This window comes from Arachis hypogaea, chromosome 11 (genome assembly GCF_003086295.3).
Source record: "Arachis hypogaea cultivar Tifrunner chromosome 11, arahy.Tifrunner.gnm2.J5K5, whole genome shotgun sequence".
NCBI lineage: Eukaryota > Viridiplantae > Streptophyta > Magnoliopsida > Fabales > Fabaceae > Arachis > Arachis hypogaea.
Window position 1 is genome coordinate 6,098,946 of NC_092046.1, and position 23,981 is coordinate 6,122,926.

A 23,981-nucleotide genomic window follows, 5' to 3' on the forward strand; every position below is an offset into this window, starting at 1 on the left:
TTTATTCTTGTACTGTTGTTATGTAGGATATTTTGTTAATTATTTAATTTTGACCTCACTGTGGGACTAAATTGATGCTAAATGAAATTTTTTTGGATTCAAATAAAACACTTTAAATCTTAAGAACCAAAACAGAATTACACCCAAACCTAAGGGACCAATTTAGTACTTTACCCTTTATAGTAAGACGAACCAAGACATGAGTTAAACTGTTAAAGTTTATGAAAGTTGAATCCGGATAATTTACATTAATAAAATAAATGAGGCTTAAAATTATACAGACGTGTTAAATATAATTTAATTTTAATTTATTAAATCAAATTAGATTTAATTATTATTATACAACATATATATGATAGTTGATTTAATTTATTATTTGTACATAATATGTCTTATTTTTAAGTTTTTTTTTGTGACTGTCTTATTTTTAAGTTAATTGTTTATTAACTCTAAAACAAAAATATCATTCAAATAAAATATTAAAATGAATAAGAATAAAAATTTAAAAATGATATTTTAATTCAAATTCTAAAAAATTTACATCCTTACAAATTTATGAATTCAAAATAGAATAATAAACTTTTTTAAAAACATCTGTTCAAAATGGAATAAAATTATATTTTTAAAAATTCTTTAAAAATTATCATATGATTCATTAGTCTCTAAAAAATTATTAATTAATATAAAGATATAACCTAAGGTAGCATAAAAGTTAAAATTTGAAGTTTTTAGCGTTAGAATTAATACATAACATCATCAAAACGTCTGTTTTACACTTAATTTTATAAATTAAATAATAATTTAATTGATATAATATTTTAATTATTTTTTAAATTACATATTATATAAATTTAGTTGGTATTTTTATATTGTATTACTATATGTTATTTCTCACTTTAAAAAATTTAAATTTTAACTCTTATATCACTTTAAAAGGTTATATTTTGTATAAACTTTTTCAATATTAAAAGGTCTGATAATAATAATTTAGATAATAATGAGTAAAACGATTATTTTTAATAATTTTTAAAAATTATTTATTATTTCGTTTTGAATTCATACCTTTATAAAAATATAAATTTTTGTATTGATTCGATTTATATGCATATATTGTATCAGTAGTAAATCAAATAACATGTATTTAGTGTAAATCGAATTAAGTTAATTTGATTCGTATATCGAAATTGTGTTAAAATTCTGTGTAATTTTAAACTTCATTCATTTTATCCATATAAATTACCTTTGAATCTATTAGTTAACCGGTGAAATTAGATATTTAAAAATTAATTTGAATACAATCAAAATTAAATTAAATATAATTAAATAATAAAAGCTCACGTAAATTTATGAAATTAATAGTTAAAAATATTTAAATAATTATTTAGTCAAATATATTAAATTATCTAATAATTTTTAATTATTAATTTTACATGATGATAATTATACGGAAATATATATTCACGTAAAAATAATATAATTAACTTTTATTTTATTATTTTAAATCGACTAATTATAAAAAATTGAAGTAGCTCGACCATATTATCAAATTACTGTGATTGATTTAATTTGTTCGTAATCAACTTTTTATCTAATTGGAGTGATCTATTTTTTTTGTTAGAGGATCCAAACTTTTTTTTCTCATCCCCACAAATAATTTTTATCCTTAAAAGACGTTAAACAATATTTAAAAATGTTCAAATATATTACATCTAAATTTATAAAATAAAAATAGATGTTTTCCTTTTAATTTTAAATCATAGTTTAACAGTCAATATATATATATATATATATATATTTTTTTTAAAAAGGTTAATAATGCCATCTGAAACAAAGTGAAATATATTCCTCGTCTTCTTCGAATAAATGTAAACTATTTTTTATCTAAGAATTCTTTCATGAATGAAAGCTTTCACTTGGTATAGAGATGAGGGTTTTTCTCCGGTACAAAAAGACAAAAAAAAATCAACTTGGATTGATTTAGTGTTTAGTTCATTAATCCGTAAGCATTGAAAATCCGAATTTTGTATTAAAAAAAGTATAAATAAATAATATAAATATTAAACAACGTGAAACAATAATTTAAATAAGTTTATTAAATTAATTATTAAAATTAGATTCTTAATTTATTAGAATAATCAATTTTTGAATTTAAATTATTAGGGTTAGGCAATGTAACCTCTTCCATCACATCACACATTCCATCTCAACCTTCCTCCAACTCACGTTTTCTCCTTCCATCACGCCGCGGCGGAAACGGCACCATAGCTTCAACCACTGCAAGGTGCAGTGCTGCCGAACGCCATCCACCATAGCGGCTTTCTCCTCGCGCGCCGCAACTCCAAGCCACTTCGCGATTCGTAGTAGCGTCGTCTGACCACCGCAGTCCTTCTCCACCCGCAATTCGCAACAGTAAAGACGACCACCGTAGCCCCTCACCCTTGCATTGGCAGTTGTGCCGCCCGATCACCGCAACGACCTCTCGCTCGCGATTCGCAGCAACCCCGTCCCTAGCACCTTCTCCTCACGGATGAAGAAGGGATGAAGAAGGGTGTCCGCATCTTCAACGTAGCTAGAAGAGGTGTTATTGACGAGGATGAACTCGTTAAGGTCCTTGATGACGGAATTGTGGTTCAGACAGCCCTTGATGTGGTTCACCTTGGAGCTTCCGACAAAAGATAGCAAGCTCATTCAACACCGCAATGTTATTGTGACCCCTCATCTTGGAGCTAGCACTAAAGAGGTTCAGGAGGGTTTGCTATTGAGATTGCAGGGGCTGTGCTTGGTGCCTTAAAGGGCAAGCTGTCCTCAACCGTTGTGAATGCTCCCATGTTACTACCTGAGGTACTCTCAGAATTGATTTTCTATGTGGTGCTAGCGGAGAATCATGGTTGGTGTTGTAAACGTGGTGTTGGTACCGTTGTATACTGGATGTTAATTTTATTAGGTATGCGGATAATTGTTTTCATTTTAAATTAGATGTTTAGTTTTTTGGATTTAATTCAAGTATATTGATGAGCGGATAATTTATACGCTTTTTGACATTGTTTTTAGTATGTTTTTAGTAGGATCTAGTTACTTTTAGGGATGTTTTTAATAGATTTTGTGTTAAAATCACATTTCTGGACTTTACTATGAGTTTGTGTGTTTTTCTGTGATTTCAGGTATTTTCTGACTGAAATTGAGGGACTTGAGCAGAAATCAGATTCAGAGGTTGAAAAAGGACTGCTGATGCTGTTGGATTTTGACCTCCCTGCACTCAAAGTGGATTTTCTGGAGCTACAGAACTCGAAATGGCGCGCTTCCAATTGCGTTGGAAAGTAGACATCCAGGGCTTTCCAGCAATATATAATAGTCCATACTTTGGCCAAGAATTGACGACATAAACTGGCGTTCAACGCCAGCTTTCTACCCAAATCTGGCGTCCAGCGCCAGAAAAGGATCCAAAACCAGAGTTGAACGCCCAAACTGGCACAAAAACTGGCGTTCAACTCCACAAATGGCCTCTGCACGTGCAACACTTAAGCTCAGCCCAAACACACACCAAGTGGGCCCCGGAAGTGGATTTATACATCAAATACTTACTCATGTAAACCCTAGTAGCTAGTTTATTATAAATAGGACCTCTTACTATTGTATTAGGCATCTTTGGATTACCTTATGATCCTTTGATCACGTTTTAGGGGGCTGGCCATCTCGGCCATGCCTGGACCTTCACTTATGTATTTTTAACGGTAGAGTTTCTACACTCCATAGATTAAGGTGTGGAGCTCTGCTGTCCCTCAAAGATTAATGCAAAGTACTACTGTTTTCTATTCAATTCTTCTTATTTCGCTTCTAAGATATCCATTCGCACCCAAGAACGTGATGAAGGTGATGATTATGTGTGACGCTCATCATCCTTCTCCCTTATGAACGCGTGCCTGACAAACACTTCTGTTCTACATGAAATAAGCTAGAATGAGTATCTCTTAGATCTCCTAACCAGAATCTTCGTGGCGTAAGCTAGAATGATGGCGGCATTCAAGAGAATCCGGAAGGTCTAAACCTTGTCTGTGGTATTCCGAGTAGGATTCAATGATTGAATGACTGTGACGAGCTCCGAACTCGCGATTGCAGGGCGTTAGTGACAGACGCAAAAGGATAGTAAATCCTATTCCAGCATGATCGAGAACCGACAGATGAATAGCCGTGCCGTGACAGGGTGTGTGAGCATATTATTCACTGAGAGGATAAGATGAAGCCATTGACAAGGGTGATGCCTCCAGACGATTAGCCGTGCCGTGACAGGGCATTAGATCATTTTCCCGTGAGATGACCGAAAGTAGCCATTGACAGTGGTGATGTATCACATAAAGCCAGCCATGGAAAGGAGTAAGACTGATTGGATGAAGATAGTAGGAAAGCAGAGGTTCAGAGGAACGAAAAGCATCTCCATTCGCTTATCTGAAATTCCTACCAATGATTTACATAAGTACCTCTATCCCTATTCTTTTATTTATTATTCGAAAACTCCATAATTATTTTATATCCGCCTGACTGAGATTTACAAGGTGACCATAGCTTGCTTCATACCAACAATCTCCGTGGGATTCGACCCTTACTCACGTAAGGTATTACTTGGACGACCCAGTGCACTTGCTGGTTAGTTGTATCGAAGTTGTGACAATCATGAATTAAGATCAGAGCACCAAGCTTTGAAGCCATTACCAGGATTTGTTCGAGCCTGGAGATCACAATTTCGTGCACCATATATACAATTAAATTTTATTGGATATTCATTTTACTAGCTATGCGAATGGTTAATTTCATTTTTAATTATATGTTTAGTTTTTTCGTCGATGAAAGGGTTGGGTAAAGAAGAAGCGACGACATTGATGCTTGCTGTGAGAGATGGATTAATGCCAATCAGTGTGACTGGTGAAGAATGAAGTGCTGCCGATGAGAGGATTTTGGAGTGTAGTGTTGCGATGGTCAATAGGATAAGAAGAGGATGGTTAAAAATTGAAATGTGAAAAATAGGATTTTTGGTGGAGGTATCTAGGGGTAGATTTTTTTTGTTTTTAATTTTGTTGGGTCAGAATTGCAATTCGTTCACATTTTCACAATTTCTATTATTTACCTAGTGGAGCCGTTTATCTTATGCATACAATAATTCATTGGCCAATAACAAATTTTTAATAGAAATTAAATTTGTAACGAATTAATTTTTAAACAATATTTTCTAATGTGCACTATAAGAAAAAAGGCCTGTCGGCACACTTTTTCCTTGCCACGCTTTAAAAGCGTGACCAAAAGTGATCAATGGCCACACTTTTCTCAGGGTGGCAACTGATTAGTGATTTAGCCACGCTTTTTTTGGCCACGCTTCAAAAGTGTGGCCATAGAGGAAAACAGGCACGCTTTTATAAGGGTGACGACTGCTTAGTGTTTAAGCCACACTTTTTTTGCCACGCTTCAAAAGCGTGCATGTTTCTCTCTATGGCCACGCTTTTGAAGCGTGGCATAAAAACGTGTGGCTTAAACACTAAGCAGTCGCCACCCTCATAAAAGCGTGCCTATTTTCCTCTATGGCCACGCTTTTGAAGTGTGACTAGTTTATCTTCCTACGGTCACATTTTTAAAGCGTGCCCATAAAAGCCATAGAGAGAAACAGGCATGTTTTTGAAGCGTAGCGATAGAGTTCCCACAAAAAAAAACATAATTAATTTTCCACCAAAATTTTTTTTAGCATTTTAATTTTTCCAAACCCTAAAGGCCTAAACACTAGTTTAATTTCCCACGAGAAGTGAGAGCCCTTTCACTCACGTCCTCCACAGCCAACCCTCTCTCCCAGCCCTTCGTCATCATCACTGGGAACCGTCATCACTAAGAACCCTGGCACCCAGCCCTCTGTCGCCGCAGAAGCTCAAGAACTCATTGACATGGTTGCTAATAACCAGTTCATGTACACTTCTGAAAGGAATCCTGTGAATAATGGGACGCCTATGAAGAAGGGAGTTCTTGAAGTTGATACTCTGAATGCCATATTGGCTCAGAATAAAATATTGACTCAGCAAGTCAATATGATCTCTCAGAGTCTGCATGGAATGCAAGCTGCATCCAACAGTACTCAAGAGGCATCTTCTGAAGAAGAAGCCTATGATCCTGAGAACCCTGCAATAGCAGAGGTGGATTACTTAGGTGAACCTTATGGAAACACCTATAAATCAACATGGAGAAATCATCCAAATTTCTCATGGAAGGATCAAAAGCCCCAACAAGGCTTTAATAATGGTGGAAGAAACAGGTTTAGCAATAGCAAGCCTTTTCCATCATCAACTCAGCAACAGACAGAGAACTCTGAACAAAATGCTTCTAATTTAGCAAATCTAGTCTCTGATCTATCTAAGGCCACTGTAAGTTTCATGAATGAAACAAGATCTTCCATTAGAAATCTGGAAGCACAAGTGGGCCAGCTGAGTAAAAGGATCACTGAAATCCCTCCTAGTACTCTCCCAAGCAATACAGAAGAGAATCCAAAAGGAGAGTGCAAGGCCATTGACATAAGCGCCATGGCCGAACCTGTGAGGAGAGGAGAGGACGTGAATCCCAAGGAGGAAGACCTCCTGGGACGTCCAGTGATCAATAAGGAGCTTCCCTCTGAGGAACCAAAGGAATCTGAGACTCATCTAGAGACCATAGAGATTCCATTGAACCTCCTTATGCCCTTTATGAGCTCTGATGAGTATTCCTCTTCTGAAGAGAATGAGGATGTTACTGAAGAGCAAACTGCCAAGTTTCTTGGTGCAATCATGAAGCTGAATGCCAAATTATTTGGCATTGATACTTGGGAAGTTGAACCTCCCTTGTTCGTCAATGAACTAAGTGATCTGGATCAACTGACATTGCCTCAGAAGAGACAGGATCCTGGAAAGTTCATAATACCCTGTACCATAGGCACCATGATCTTTAAGGCTCTGTGTGACCTTGGTTCAGGAATAAACCTCATGCCCCTCTCTGTAATAGAGAAATTGGGAATCTATGGGGTGCAAGCTGCTAAAATCTCACTAGAGATGGCAGACAGCTCAAGAAAACAGGCATATGGACAAGTAGAGGATGTATTAGTAAAGGTTGAGGGCCTTTACATCCCTGCTGATTTCATAGTCCTGGATACTGGAAAGGAAGAGGATGAATCCATCATCCTAGGAAGACCTTTCCTGGCCACAGCAAGAGCTGTGATTGATGTTGACAGAGGTGAAATAGTCCTTCAATGGAATGAGAACTCCCATGTGTTTAAAACTCAAGGATCTCCCTCTGCAACCATGGAGAGGAAGCAGAAAAAAGCTTCTCTCAAAGCAGAGTCAACCAGAGCCCCCACAGTCAAACTCTAAGTTTGATGTTGGGAGGCCACAACCAAACTCTAAGTTTGGTGTTGAACTCCCATATCCAAACTCTAAGTTTGGTGTTGGAGAGTCTCAACAAAGCTCTGCACATCTGTGAGGCTCCATGAGAGCTCACTGTCAAGCTATTGACATTAAAGAAGCGCTTGTTGGGAGGCAATCCAATGTTTATCTAATTCTTATTTTTATTGTTTTTCATGTTTTCTTAGGTTCATGATCATGTGGAGTCACAAAATAAATATAAAAATTGAAAACGGAATAAAAAACAGCAGAAGAAAAATCACACCCTGGAGGAGCATCTGTCTGGCGTTCAAACGCCAGAACAGAGCATAGTTCTGGCGCTGAACCCCCAGAATGGGAGCATCCTGGCGCTGAACGCCCAGAACAAGCATGGTTCTGGCGTTCAACGCCAGAAATGGCAGCAAAGGGACGTTGAACGCCCAAAATGGGCACCAACCTGGCGCTGAACGCCCAGAGTTGTGTGCAAGGGCATTTTACATGCCTAAATTGGTGCAGGGATGTAAATGCCTTGACACCTCAGGATCTGTGGACCCCACAGGATCCCCACCTACCTCATCATCTCTCTTTCCATTCATGATCATCCCTTCTTTTTTTTCCATTTACCACTCACATCCATACACCCACTACCTTCAAAAATTCAACATCTCTCTCCCACCCAATCCCACCCATATGGCCGAATACACACTCCCATCCATCTCCTCCATATCTTCTTCTTATTCTTCTATTCTTTCTTCTTTTGCTCGAGGGCGAGCAACATTCTAAGTTTGGTGTGGTAAAAGCATAGCTTTTTTGTTTTTTCCATAACCATTGATGGCACCTAAGGCCAGAAAAACCTCTAGAAAGAGGAAAGGGAAGACAAAAGCTTCCATCAAGGGTCTATAGCTCAGTGGTAGAACATTTGACTGCAAATCAAGAGATCCCTGAGATACCTCAGGGGATACATTTTCTTCCACACAATTATTGGAAGCAACTAAGGGTGAAACATCAAGAGCACTCCATCATCCTTCATGAAATCAGAGAAGATCTAAAAGCACTGAAGGAGGAGCAACAAAGGCAAGGAAGAGACATAGAAGAGCTCAAGGACATCATTGATTCCTCAAGAAGGAAATGCCACCATCACTAAGGTGGATTCATTCCTTGTTCTTAATTCTTCTGCTTTTCATTTTCTATGTTATATGCTTATCTATGTTTGTGTCTTCATTACATGATCATTAGTAGTTAGTAACTTTGTCTTAAAGTTATAAATGTCCTATGAATTCATCACCTCTCTTAAATGAAAAATGTTTTAAAGAATAAGAAGTACATGAGTTTTGAATTTATCCTTGAACTTAGTTTAATTATATTGATGTGGTGACAATGCTTCTTATTTTCTGAATGTATGCTTGAACAGTGCATATGTCTTTTGAAGTTGTTGTTTAAGAATGTTAAATATGTTGGCTCTTGAAAGAATGATGACTAGGAGACATGTTATTTGATAATCTGAAAAATCATAAAAATGATTCTTGAAGCAAGAAAAAGCAGCAAAGAACAAAGCTTGCAGAAAAAAAAATAGGCGAAAAAAAATAGAAAGAAAAAGAAAAAGCAAGCAGAAAAAGCCAAAGCTCTTAAAACCAAGAGGCAAGAGCAAAAAGCCAATAACCCTTAAAACCAAAAGGCAAGGGCAATTAAAAAGGACCCCAAGGCTTTGAGCATCAGTGGATAGGAGGGCCTAAAGGAATAAAATCCTGGTCTAAGCGGCTAAACCAAGCTGTCCCTAACCATGTGCTTGTGGCGTGTAGGTGTCAAGTGAAAACTTGAGACTGAGCGGTTAAAGTCAAGGTCCAAAGCAAAAAAAAAAAAAAAGAGTGTGCTTAAGAACCCTGGACACCTCTAATTGGGGACTTTAGCAAAGCTGAGTCACAATCTGAAAAGGTTCACCCAATTATGCGTCTGTGGCATTTATGTATCCGGTGGTAATACTGGAAAACAAAATGCTTAGGGCCACGGCCAAGACTCATAAAGAAGCTGTGTTCAAGAATCATCATACTGAACTAAGAGAGTCAATAACACTATTCGAAATTTGAAGTTCCTATAGATGCCAATCATTCTGAACCTCAATGGATAAAGTGAGATGCCAAAACTATTTAAGAGGCAAAAAGCTATAAGTCCCGCTCATATGATTGAAGCTCTGTTTCATTGATAGTTTGGAATTTATAGTATATTCTATTCTTTTTATCCTATTTTGATTTTCAGTTGCTTGGGGACAAGCAACAATTTAAGTTTGGTGTTGTGATGAGCGGATAATTTATACGCTTTTTGACATTGTTTTTAGTATGTTTTTAGTATGATCTAGTTACTTTTAGGGATGTTTTTAATAGATTTTGTGTTAAAATCACATTTCTGGACTTTACTATGAGTTTGTGTGTTTTTCTGTGATTTCAGGTATTTTCTGACTGAAATTGAGGGACTTGAGCAGAAATCAGATTCAGAGGTTGAAAAAGGACTGCTGATGCTGTTGGATTCTGACCTCCCTGCACTCAAAATGGATTTTCTGGAGCTACAGAACTCTAAATGGCGCGCTTCCAATTGCGTTGGAAAGTAGACATCCAGGGCTTTCCAGCAATATATAATAGTCCATACTTTGGCCAAGAATTGACTATGTAAACTGGCGTTCAACGCCAGCTTTCTACCCAAATCTGGCGTCCAGCGCCAGAAAAGGATCCAAAACCAGAGTTGAACGCCCAAACTGGCACAAAAACTGGCGTTCAACTCCACAAATGGCCTCTGCACGTGCAACACTTAAGCTCAGCCCAAACACACACCAAGTGGGCCCCGAAAGTGGATTTATACATCAAATACTTACTCATGTAAACCCTAGTAGCTAGTTTATTATAAATAGGACCTCTTACTATTGTATTAGGCATCTTTGGATTACCTTATGATCCTTTGATCACGTTTTAGGGGGCTGGCCATCTCGGCCATGCCTGGACCTTCACTTATGTATTTTTAACGGTAGAGTTTCTACACTCCATAGATTAAGGTGTGGAGCTCTGCTGTCCCTCAAAGATTAATGCAAAGTACTACTGTTTTCTATTCAATTCTTCTTATTTCGCTTCTAAGATATCCATTCGCACCCAAGAACGTGATGAAGGTGATGATTATGTGTGACGCTCATCATCCTTCTCCCTTATGAACGCGTGCCTGACAAACACTTCTGTTCTACATGAAATAAGCTAGAATGAGTATCTCTTAGATCTCCTAACCAGAATCTTCGTGGCGTAAGCTAGAATGATGGCGGCATTCAAGAGAATCCGGAAGGTCTAAACCTTGTCTGTGGTATTCCGAGTAGGATTCAATGATTGAATGACTGTGACGAGCTCCGAACTCGCGATTGCAGGGCGTTAGTGACAGACGCAAAAGGATAGTAAATCCTATTCCAGCATGATCGAGAACCGACAGATGAATAGCCGTGCCGTGACAGGGTGCGTGAGCATATTATTCACTGAGAGGATAAGATGAAGCCATTGACAAGGGTGATGCCTCCAGACGATTAGCCGTGCCGTGACAGGACATTGGATCATTTTCCCGTGAGATGACCGAAAGTAGCCATTGACAGTGGTGATGTATCACATAAAGCCAGCCATGGAAAGGAGTAAGACTGATTGGATGAAGATAGTAGGAAAGCAGAGGTTCAGAGGAACAAAAAGCATCTCCATTCGCTTATCTGAAATTCCTACCAATGATTTACATAAGTACCTCTATCCCTATTCTTTTATTTATTATTCGAAAACTCCATAATTATTTTATATCCGTCTGACTGAGATTTACAAGGTGACCATAGCTTGCTTCATACAAACAATCTCCGTGGGATTCGACCCTTACTCAAGTAAGGTATTACTTGGACGACCCAGTGCACTTGCTGGTTAGTTGTATCGAAGTTGTGACAATCATGAATTAAGATCAGAGCACCAAGCTTTGAAGCCATTACCAGGATTTGTTCGAGCCTGGAGATCACAATTTCGTGCACCATATATACAATTAAATTTTATTGGATATTCATTTTACTAGCTATGCGAATGGTTAATTTCATTTTTAATTATATGTTTAGTTTTTTCGTCGATGAAAGGGTTGGGTAAAGAAGAAGCGACGACATTGATGCTTGCTGTGAGAGATGGATTAATGCCAATCAGTGTGACTGGTGAAGAATGAAGTGCTGCCGATGAGAGGATTTTGGAGTGTAGTGTTGCGATGGTCAATAGGATAAGAAGAGGATGGTTAAAAATTGAAATGTGAAAAATAGGATTTTTGGTGGAGGTATCTAGGGGTAGATTTTTTTTGTTTTTAATTTTGTTGGGTCAGAATTGCAATTCGTTCACATTTTCACAATTTCTATTATTTACCTAGTGGAGCCGTTTATCTTATGCATACAATAATTCATTGGCCAATAACAAATTTTTAATAGAAATTAAATTTGTAACGAATTAATTTTTAAACAATATTTTCTAATGTGCACTATAAGAAAAAAGGCCTGTCGGCACACTTTTTCCTTGCCACGCTTTAAAAGCGTGACCAAAAGTGATCAATGGCCACACTTTTCTCAGGGTGGCAACTGATTAGTGATTTAGCCACGCTTTTTTTGGCCACGCTTCAAAAGTGTGGCCATAGAGGAAAACAGGCACGCTTTTATAAGGGTGACGACTGCTTAGTGTTTAAGCCACACTTTTTTTGCCACGCTTCAAAAGCGTGCATGTTTCTCTCTATGGCCACGCTTTTGAAGCGTGGCATAAAAACGTGTGGCTTAAACACTAAGCAGTCGCCACCCTCATAAAAGCGTGCCTATTTTCCTCTATGGCCACGCTTTTGAAGTGTGACTAGTTTATCTTCCTACGGTCACATTTTTAAAGCGTGCCCATAAAAGCCATAGAGAGAAACAGGCATGTTTTTGAAGCGTAGCGATAGAGTTCCCACAAAAAAAACATAATTAATTTTCCACCAAAATTTTTTTTAGCATTTTAATTTTTCCAAACCCTAAAGGCCTAAACACTAGTTTAATTTCCCACGAGAAGTGAGAGCCCTTTCACTCACGTCCTCCACAGCCAACCCTCTCTCCCAGCCCTTCGTCATCATCACTGGGAACCGTCATCACTAAGAACCCTGGCACCCAGCCCTCTGTCGCCGCCCTCTCTCGCGCCCTCTCTCGCAGCCCGCTATCGCAACCCTCTATCGCATCCTCAGATTCGCACTTTATCGCAAGTCTCATCCTCGGATTCGCACTCTATCGGAACCTTCCTCCTCGGATTCTCACTCTATCAGCGCTACCTCCGTCGGCGCACCCTGCATCGGCGTGCCCTCCCTCGGCGGTCACTCTCTCTCGCAAAGGTGCTAGGTGAGAACAGCATCAACGACCCCTTGATCCTCGAAGCTTCTGACCGAATCGGTGGTAGGATCTGGAAGGAAACATTCGCTGGCATCTCCATCGAGCTCGGTGCTGAATGGATTGCCGGTGTCGGCGGTAAAGTGTCTAATCCTGGTTTTTGGTTTGTTTTCTGAACTTCTTGATTTTTTTTATTTTGCTAAACTTTAAATTATTTAATTTTTTATTATGATTTTTTAACTATTTGTTCTGATTCTTTTTCTGAGCATTTGTTTCTGTTTTGATCATTTTTATGATTTTTGGTTATGATTATTTATTGTTGGTTCTGATTATTTGTTTTGATTTTTTCTGATTTTGCTAAATGGAAGCCCTGTCATCGGTGGGATCTGCATTAGAAAACTATTCAATCACTAACTATTGGTATATGAATTGTACTGATATCTTATATTAGAGTATATGAAATTTATGTTTCCAAACCACACATGCTGGCATTCTTTCCCAGTAAAACAGTATTAGCCTTTCCTCGATGTACCTTGATTCACATAGTCATGATATGGAAATGATAAAATACTCACACTACTTTATATGCACTATTACTAGGTGTCATTGGCATAGTTTTTTATTGCGGATGGCGGCTAATAGTGGTGAGCCAAAAATCCGCCATAAAGTTATAGCGGATGGCGTTGCGGAAAATGGCGGAAATGGCGGATTACCTAAAATACACATATATATGCAAAAAAACATGCAGAAAAATTGCAAATATAATAAACTATAAAATCTATCTATATAAGCAACTTTCTAGTCATAAAACATCTAATTAATATAGCAAATATAGTAGCAAATTTAGCAAATAAATATAACATCAAGTTCAAATCATAACTCAAAAGTCATAAGCAAGCCATAAAATAGAAGACATAAAACATAATAACTATAAACCATCTACATTCTAGCTCTCATCAAATTCATCCAAATTAACACGATTATTATCGTGTCCCTCTACCCCCTCATCATCCTCTGATTCAGTATCATTGAATTGAATCTCCTCTTCTTGTTCTTCTTCATTTTCAGAATCCTCTTCATCTTCAAATTCTGGTTCTTCTTCCTCTTCCACAATTACTGCATTTCCTTTTCCTTTTTTTGAAGCCTTAGACCCACTTGGTCCACCCTTTGCACCACCTCTTGCAGTTGCAGGTTCTTTTCTTTTTTTATTTTGTTGTCTTCTAGTATATGTTGTAGGCTCATGTCCTCCCATTGCTTCAAAAACAAGGTTCCAACTCAAAGTGTTGTCATCTTGATGAACCAAATCAGCATCATCATCCATATTATCGTCATCTCGAAAGGTGGCAGTCCCAATTTCTCCCACTAACCGCTCATTACACTCATCAATGTTATTGAGTGCAATAGGGTCAACTTCATCTTTAAGGTTGTACCTCTCGATGAGTTGTTGGTTATACTTTATGAAGACCAAACTCTCCATCCTTTCATGATCAAGCCTATTTCTTTTCTTAGTATGAATATGCTCAAATATACTCCAATTGCGCTCACATCCAGAAGCACTACAAGTCAAGCTCAAGATCTTGATAGCAAGGTCTCGCATGTTTGGAGCTTCATGCCCATATGTCCGTCACCAAAATGCTATAAAATTAAAATAAATTTGTCTAAGCCTTTAATCGAACTAAATTTATAAAGTTTTGTAAAATTTATAACAATCTTATCGGGTGAAATCTTTTTCCTCTGAGATTTTGCAAAGGATGATCCAAAAAGTCCATAGCCGGCCTTATACAGTGTTTGCTCCTCCAATATCTTCTCTTGCACAGCTATACTTGGCACTAATATAGTGATGCACTCAAACCATCCCTTTGTAACTTCTAAATCCAATTCAATGCGAGGATTATCATAAAACAACTCCGGATTCAGAAAATGACCAGTTGCATGCAACGGACGATGAAGTTGGCAATTCCATCTGTTGTCAACAATTTTAAAAACTTCAGAATATTTGCTCACATCATTAGAAAATGTTTTCATGATGCATTCCTTTGCCTTCTCCATTGCTTCATATATATAACCTATTGGCGGCTTCTTCTCCCCATCAACAAGTCGAAGCACCCGAACAAGAGGCCCCATGATCTTAAGGGTGTACTTGACATGATTCCAAAAGGAGGGCCTAATAACAATCTTTGTTGCCTCCCTCCCCTTTGCCTCCCTTGACAACTTATTCCTTACCCACTCATCCGAAGTGAATATTCTTCTTAGATTTCCTTTCTCCTCATAAAGCCTTTCCAAAGAGAAAAATGAAGTGGCAAATCGGGTGACTGCATGCCTCACCAATTCCTTGCCATTTGTGAATTATCTCAACATGGATAAAGTGCTAGAGTGGCTATAAGTGAAGCTAACCAAAGAAATGGCACTTTTTATGGTTTTTTGGATTAATGGTAACTTCCCAATGTCTTCAAGCATCAAATCCAAACAATGGGCAGCACACGGGGTCCAAAACAAATTCGGTCTTTTCTCCATCAGCAACTTACCGGCTAGAACATAGTTGCTCCCGTTGTCAGTTACAACTTGAACAACACTTTGCTCCCCAATTTCCTCAACAATACCATCAAGAAGCTCAAAAATTTTTTCACCCATCTTCACATAATCAGAGGCATCAATAGACTTCAAAAACATTGTCCCAGCAGGAGAGTTTACAAGAAAATTGATAATGCTCCGTTGTCTCTTATCCGTCCAAGCATCTGACATAATAGAGCAGCCATACTTTTCCCATTGTTCCTTATGACCCTTCAACAAGTCTTTGGTGTATTCTAATTCCTCATTAAGGAGTGGCACCCTTAGAGCATGATAAGTGGAGCAGGTAAATTAGGACCAAAGCTTCCAACAGCCCACAACATTTCTTGAAAACTCTTCAACCTCACTGGATTCAATGGAATCCCAGCTTGGTAGAACCACCGGGCTATGTATCGATGAACTCTACGAACCGCTTCCTTATTACATGCTTCCTTGACATTCTGTTGCCTCTGTTTCTCCTTTTTGTTTCTTGCAATGGCAGTTTCGGGTCTTTTCATAAACAAGTCCATTGGACCTCTCATAGAACTTGCCCCCCTCTAGCTGCTGCCATTGGAGTTGGATTTGGAATTTCATCAATTCCTTGAGCATCTTCCTCGGACAATCCAAAACCCAAACTATCTAAATCAAGCTCCCTAGCATTGACACTATGTTCCTCAGTGCTTGCCGGCGTAGAACTTTGTCTTCCTCGATTTTTTTTTTCTGGTTGTAGAACTCCCATAATTCAGCAATAACATCCTTTGGGACCATTTTACATCCAGCAACATTCCCAGGCTTAATCATTAAGTGCTCCTTTGCCCGTGTAATTCCTCCTCTCATAATTTTTCCACAAAAATTACATATGGTGTCATTAGTATTTTCCTCTTCTACAGCACTAACATATTTCCACTTTGGATCAATCCTAGTGGCACGGACAGCAGCTGTAGGACGAGTAGCAGTTCCAGCAGCATGGCTAGCAGAGGCAGAGGCAGGGGCAGGGGCAGGGACAGGGGTAGAGGCAGGGGCATCAGAATTACGGGCTGGTCTAGAAGTTGACATGGTGAAGGTGAACTGAGCTGAAAGGAAAAAAAATTGGAGAAAGAGAGGTTTATGAGGGAAGAGAAGGAGAAGGAGACAGTGAAGTGAGTGAACTGAATGGAAAAAAAAAAGGGAACGGTAACTTCTACAAACCAGAAAAAAGAGGAAACTGTGGTGATGTGCGGCGGTGACCACCAGCGGTGACGGTCGGCGACGAACGGCAACAGGCGGTGGCGACGGGCGGTGGCTAGGATCTGCGGTGCTGGGAGGCAGAGAGAAGAGAGAAAGAGAACAGAGAGAAAGAGCCGTTTTGGACGTTTAGAGAGGAAGGCTCGTTTTTGAACTGCAGCGGCTGAACGTGGGTTACTCTTTCATTTAGGGTTTTGCAAAATTACCCAATTACCCTTGAATTTTTTTGAAAAATCCGAAAAAACCCGCCATTTTCCACCATTCTCATGGCAGACCGCCATGGCACCACCGCAATTGCGGCGCCTTTTGCCCCGCCGTGATAAGCACGTCGCGGTGGCCTACGTATGGCAGCGAGGCCAAATCCCGCCACGCCATAGCGCCGCCATGGCCGCTATTTTAAAACACTGGTCATCAGCGTGGCAAATTAAACCATTTTCAAATTTCTGTGACAAATGTTTTACTGAATAATTAATTTCTTTGTTTAGTTAATGGTTGGTTTTCTTGAGCTTTGGCATGATTAAAAAATACAACATTTAATTGAGTGAGTGGCTAAAATGTAGCCTAATATATATAGGCTTATTTATACTTATGTTTTCTCTTTTAAGTAATGGAGAGTGATTTAGTTCAATATGATTCTTGTGCAGGCTCTGAAATATACCAGGAAACTTTGTCCAAGGCACTTACTAAGCATTTTTCTGCCAGCCTACTAATTGTGGATTCTCTTTTGCTATCTGGTGTATGTTTTGACTATATAGATGTTTTCTAGGATGATTTTATGACTCTTCCATGCTTCATTATCTTTCCTGGATTTTTCTTCTTGGTTCTGCTCAGATGGTTTCTTATTGAATTGCATTAATCCAATAACAATTTGTTTTTCCCAGGGCACATCTTTAACAGAAGTGCACAATGCTAAAGAAAGTGCAAGGCCTGAAAGAACACCTGCAGTTGCTAAGAGAAGTACTCAGGTTTCCACATCACAGCACAAGAAATCAGTCTCTAAACTAGTCTCTAGTGTTGGTGGTCAAATTATTGGTGGATCCACATTCTGTTCTCCAGGCTGTGTGAAGCTAGAGAATAATGTCGGGTCATCAAAAGGCACTATTCTTAAAAATGATATGCTGTTATTTCCACACAACCGAGTACTATCTGTAGCACGACATTTTATCATTTCATTCACATTCATATGAAGAATTTTAAAATATTTAATGAATTCGTTCTTATATATATTGTAGGTGATCGAGTAAAATTTATTCGTCACATTCATTCACCCTCATCGCCACAAACTAAGTAATTTGTGTAATGGAAGAATTATTATAATATTTTCCCTGTTTTTCTTTTGTAGGAGGGAAATACTCATGAACTAAAAGCTCCTCTTTGGCAGCATTTTAATACACTTTTTTCAAATTCACTGTCAATTTTTTTCTTTTTCCAATTCAGAGGTTTAGATTTTACCTTTCTCTATCTCCCTGTGTATTTTGCTTGTAGCTTAGTGGATATAGTGTACTTTGTGAAAGAATTGTGTTTATGGCTTCTTTCTTGTGCTCTAACCATGGATATGTTTCATGCTTTCATTGTAGTTTCCATTTATGAGAGACTAGTCAGCTTTGCTACAATATTCATTTTTGTTTCCATATCAGTTTTCTGTTTACATTGCTAATGAAACTTTTATTTGTGTCAATTTCCTATATTCCAAAAGAAATCTTGCTATACAACAATGTATATATACGCCTTGAGATTGTAAGGCGTTAGCATCCCTCAGTGATTTTTTTAATTGCGTGTATAGGTTGTCTTCGATCAGAGTAAAATGTTGCACTAGTTGTTTTCATTAAAAATGTTGAGAAGGCGATCATCGGTAATTCAGACATTCTGAAGAGTAAACTTGAAAGCTTACCACAAAATGATGTTGTAATTGGCTCACATACTCAGCTCAATAGTCGAAAGGACAAAGTGCTGTTTGATTATTGTATTATGTTAGCTAACTTCTGTTTTAGTGATCCGATGAGTTTTGAGAATATATTGCTTCTGATTTTGATGGCTCAAACTTTATGTTTCGGTTTCCAGACCACACATGCTGGCATTCTGTTAACAAAGCTTGGGGGCAATCCAGAAACATTACTTGATCTTTCTTTCCCGGTAAAATAATATTAGCCTTTCCTCGATGTACCTTGATTCACATAGTCATGATATGGAAATGATAAAATACTCACACTACTTTATATGCACTATTACTAGGTGTCATTGGTATGGCAAATTAAACCATTTCAAATCTCTGGGACAAATGTTTTACTGAACAATTAATTGCTTTGTTTGGTTAATGGTTACTTTGTGTGGTTTATAGTTCTATATTTGCTTTCATGTTGGAAAGTTTTGTTAGGAGGATTTCTTGTCTTCCTTTCTCTTTGTAAACATGATTTTATGTATAGCCATAGGGCACAGTGCTGGTCCTACGTTGTTGCAGCACAAAGGATTACTTGCTAATGTACTACAATGTTACCACATGTCCTTGTTTAGGATAAGTTCACTAGATTGCTTGATAGGAGCAAAGAAAGTCCCAAAGCAATAAAGCAACTTACTCGCCTTTTTCCGAATAGGGTGCCAATACAACTTCCTGAGGTATCACTTGTTAGATGAATTTAATTGTGCAATTTATATTGTTGCTATTTTACATTTCACGCTTTTTGATGTCGCTGATTGTCGAAAACCGTGGGTTTCTTTGTGTTTGGAAATGTCATTCCTATGCTAATATGTAATATATGTAATAAACTTGCTTAGTATGCAAGTGGGTTACATATATGATTTGCTCTTTTGCAGGTAGAATATGGTAATAAAACCAACAGTTGCATTGAGGGCTATACTTGTTGGAGGGGTTGCAGCATTCGCTAAAATAGCCGGTGCAATAAAGGCTGCAGATGGTGTAAAAATGGGTGCAGTCCAGTAGCAGCGGCTGCAATAACAGCAGCAGCAACTGCAGTTGTGGCAGGATCAAAACAAGAACAAAAGATGTTCCTCAACAGTCTCCAAAATGTATCTTTATTTGTTTTTGGATTTCTTTATGTAGATTAGTTGAATCTTTTCCCGAGTTTTATGAGAACAAAGAGAGCCATTTGTGGATTGTGATATTGACAGATGGTGAATATAATAACCACTTCAAATGTTCTGTTAGATATGGAATCATGAAGTCTTAGATGAAGCTGTACACTCAGCTGAATAGTGTGTTCTAGATGTTGTAAATTTTACTTTGCAAAGTGATGACTTTGTAGTGAATTGTTTTCTTTTTCTTTTTTTCAATTTTCCTGTACCAGTTTATGTTTGTATTTTTATATAAAGTTTATTTTAATAACATGATTTAGTTTTTGCATAATGATTAGCTATTTAATGTTGATTATGCTGGCTTTTACAATGTTAAAAGTAGTATGGAGGGTCCTAGGGAAGGGTTTATGTAGCTATTGGCACGCTTTATAAGCGTAGTCATCAACAGGCACGCTTACTAAGTGTAGCTATATATTTTCCTATCGGCACGCTTTTGAAGCGTACCCATATGTTTCTCTATCGGCACGCTTTTAAAGCGTACCAAAAACCAACCTTCTGGCACGCTATATGTACATTTTTCGGTACGCTTTAAAAGCGTAGTTATAGGGTTATACATACGGCCACGCTTTTAAGTGTGGCAATACATGAAAGCGTGGCGAAAAAGATAGTGTGCCGATAGATCGATAAAAGCGTGCCGATAGAGCAACCGGCACCCTCGCAGATATGACCCTTTCAAAAGCGTGCCGATAGCTCAAAAAACGTGGTGAAAAGTTATCGACACACTTTTTTGCACTTTTTGACACGCTTTAAAAGCGTGACAAAAGACTTATTTTCTTGTAGTGATGCTACATGCTTGCAAGAAAAACATATCTCATGTGCAGGTTGCAGACATGGTAGCATATCAAAAAATATTTTTCATTCTTATTATGTCCATACAGTACCACATATATTCTATTGTCGATTTGGTATACCAGAGAAAAATCCTATAGATAAAAATAATAACTTTATGCATTATATAATTAAAAATGTTGTTAACATGTAACCAACATTGACAGAACACCCTCAAACACCAAAATCAAATAGAGAAACTAATGGCAAAAACAACAAAAATGAAAATGTGGTAGAAATATTGATTAGTTGTACGTTTTTTATTTTGAATAATGTTATAAAAACTTGTAAAATATAATATAATAATTCATGTGTGTGCTCTCTATCCATTTGTATAGTGTAGTGTAGATACAAATTATATTTGTTCAGATGTATATATATGTGCAGAAACTAATAAAGAATAAATGATCATTTGTATTCATAAAAGATGAAAACATTGATATATATATTTACACTAAATCGAAACTAAATTTGTATCTACGCAAGATATTTTTTGTGTGACAAAAATACTCTATTTTTGGAGGGTTGAAGTGCCACATAAGGTACTTTTATCACACAGAAAGCATCTTACATAGGTACAGATTTAATTTCGATCTAATATAGGTATATATGTCACTGTTTTCCTTTTTATGGATATAAATGGTTACTTATTCGACTAATAAAATATCAAAAGTTTGGTTAGATGAGTTTCATCACAGAGACATGCTAATGAAATTTCTGCAAGTGATTTTAATGCCTAAATGAAAATCATACCTCAGATATAATATTAGTCAGTAAAAGTGTCACCGTTATTGTTGTGAGTTCTCGTTTTGAGTAGCAGAAATGATTTTTAAGGAAAAAAAAAAAGAAAAAGAAAAATTAGATTGGAAGAAGTTGGGTCAATTAATTCATCACATGGTTGCGCTGAGTAGAAAGATTTTGCCCACACATTGGAATATTTAGTCATGATGGCGTTACAACTTACACAAGATACGTCTTTATTTCCAACATAAGAGCAGCACATTATTGAGTTCTAATGGTTTTAGTTATCAGGCTTTTAAGTTTTAGCACATAATCTTATTCATTCAATGCATCTTTATATGGTACAATGAACATCAAATTATGCCAGGGTCAAGTAGATCTTACACCAAAAATTAGGCCTCCTATATTTGTTAAGAAATAATTGTAAATAAAGTGATTTAAGTATTTCATTTTGGTTTTTCTTGTTATACACTTGTAATAAAATGCAATTTTACCTATTGGGAAAAATAAAAAATAAATAAAGACATGTAGAAATAGTACTCACTCTTTTCTCTTTTAATAAAAACATTTTAAGAAAAGGATATAAAGAAAAGACAAACTGTTTTCATTTTTATAAATGATGCTATCAAAAAGAGAGGCATAATTGTAACACTTTTTTCCCTTTCTTTCTTCATATTATTTAATTTTCTTTACTTTTGCCTGCCGTATCTAGCACTTTTTCCCCTTTCTTTCATCGTATTATTTAATTTTCTTTACTTTTTCGATATCAACAATTCCTAACTATACAATGTTTTAATATTTAGGTTAGTTAATTTAATTTATATTTATGTGCCAATCCTAATTCACATCAATACTAATTATATATCTAATCATCATTAAATTTATAAATTAAACAATAATGAAGTAACTAATTAAAGCTATGTATACCTATAAAAAGGGGGGTGGGGGGGGGATCAGTCTGAAAAACGAACGATAATTATAAATTCTTAAAAATAAACTTTATACTAGAATTATTAACAATGATTTACTTAAATGATATTTAAAAAAATTATTTAGTAATAGATGTTTTAAAGGTACTGTTTTAAAATATTATAAATAAAAAATTAAATTTTTAAATTTTTAAATTTTTAATACAGACTAATTCTATTGTACTTTTCCCACATTTTTATGATAATTATCAATAATAATGCTATGTCTACACTCTATAAAAGTTTTTATAATTAAATTAAGTCTAATTCAGTTGGTACAAATCCATCGGAAAAAAACTTGCATATATGCATTACTATTTTTTATTTTTCACACTTTTTACATCACACAAATTTTTATTAGAAAGCGCAAAAACTTATTAATATAGCATACAAAATCTTATACATAACACAAACTTATCAATAAGCACATAAAATTAACACACAATTTTTTTTTTACATAACACATAATTTTTGCTATAAATATATCTTGTTAGTCGTGTAAGTCAATGTTCTAAATATGTAGACTTCCAAAAATTTATGTGTTACACATTAAAATTTATGTATTGTATATATTTCATTAGTATAGTATACAAATTTTTGTATATAACACATAAATATTTGTATGTTTGCACATAGTACACAAAATTTTTCTGCGAATATATTTTTTTATGTGCTGCCATTAATTTTTTTTATTATGCACTAAAATTTTAGTGATGTACTAGAATTTATGTACCGTGCGTATTTTATTGGAATAGTCTACAAATTTTTGCATATTGCAATTTAGCACATAAATATTTGCATATAGTACACAAATTTTTGCACAATGAAAAAAATCTCATGTCTTAAACTGTTGAAACTGTAATGTTGATAGTTTGATAAACCAAAAGGATTGAGAGAGAGAGAAAAAAAATGAGTTTTTCTCATTTTGAAAAGAATGAAAAAAAATCTCATTCAAAAATATTTGTTGAGTTATTATACTTTATATATCATGTACTTCTTATATACTCCCACTAAAAAAATTATAACAAGTGAGTCTATATCTACTATTGATAAAAAAAAATAATCTAAGTACCACACATAATATTTATATGTTGGGTATTGTTGTGCATTTTTATATTTTAATTTTTTAAACATTTATAAGAGAAGCGACAAGAATGATGATGATGATAATAAAGAAGGATAAGGATGAATAAAAAAAAGAAATTAAATAGTAACAAGAAGAATGAGAAAAAGAAAACAGCAGTAAAAATAACAACGTTGAAGAAGAAGAGAAGGAAAAAGAAGAAGACAGTAATAAAACAACGAAGACAGCCATGTGTCACGGTAAATTTTAGAAAGTTAGGTTTAACGACGTTTGTATAGTTTTCTGGAGTGTTTGAGAATGTTCTAGATAGTTTCGGAACGTTCTAGAATGTCCTGGAAGATCTCGAAATACCCTAGAAGGTTCTAGAAGACTCTGGAAGGTCATGGAATATTCTAGAAGAGTGTGGATGTATATAGAAGTATAAATAGTAGTATGGAATAATCTAGAAGTGTTTAAAAAATTGTGGTATGATAGATATTTATAATGAAGGTTCTAGATAATTAATCTAAACCGTTGATTAGATTTAATCCTAGCCATCCATTGAGGAGGTGGATGACTATAAATAGGGAGTGAGAGTTAGTGTGTGAGTCATGTGTGAGTCATTTGTAACCAACACTTGAGTAATAAAGTGTTCTTTCCACCAAAGCTTCCTTCCTCTTGTGTTCTCTTGTGTTATTAGCTTTCTTGCTAAGTATTGAGGGTTAGGCTGACTTGGTTTTAGCTCGAGAGGTTGAGTAAGTCCAAGT

At 36.3% G+C, this 23,981-nt stretch overlaps 1 protein-coding gene across 1 annotated transcript; it reads right to left on the bottom strand.

Annotated features, from left to right (window-relative positions):
• Positions 1 to 14,388: 14,388 nt before the first annotated feature.
• LOC112720881 (uncharacterized) lies at positions 14,389 to 15,495 on the bottom strand. The gene is made up of 2 exons (XM_025771969.1): positions 15,148 to 15,495; positions 14,389 to 15,084 (listed from the first exon to the last, which is right to left on the bottom strand). The coding sequence occupies exons 1-2, from the start codon at positions 15,493 to 15,495 to the stop codon at positions 14,389 to 14,391; spliced, it is 1,044 nt and encodes a 347-aa protein (XP_025627754.1).
• Between the last annotated feature and the right edge of the window lie 8,486 nt (positions 15,496 to 23,981).

What these genes read in the sequence shown, in the direction of transcription:
- LOC112720881 (XM_025771969.1), bottom strand. Translation starts at nt 15,495, where the DNA reads ATGTCAGATGCTTGGACGGATAAGAGACAACGGAGCATTATCAATTTT. An exon ending in TAAAAAGTGCCATTTCTTTG is followed by an intron (nt 15,085 to 15,147) that starts GTTAGCTTCACT and finishes ACAAATGGCAAG; the next exon opens with GAATTGGTGAGGCATGCAGT.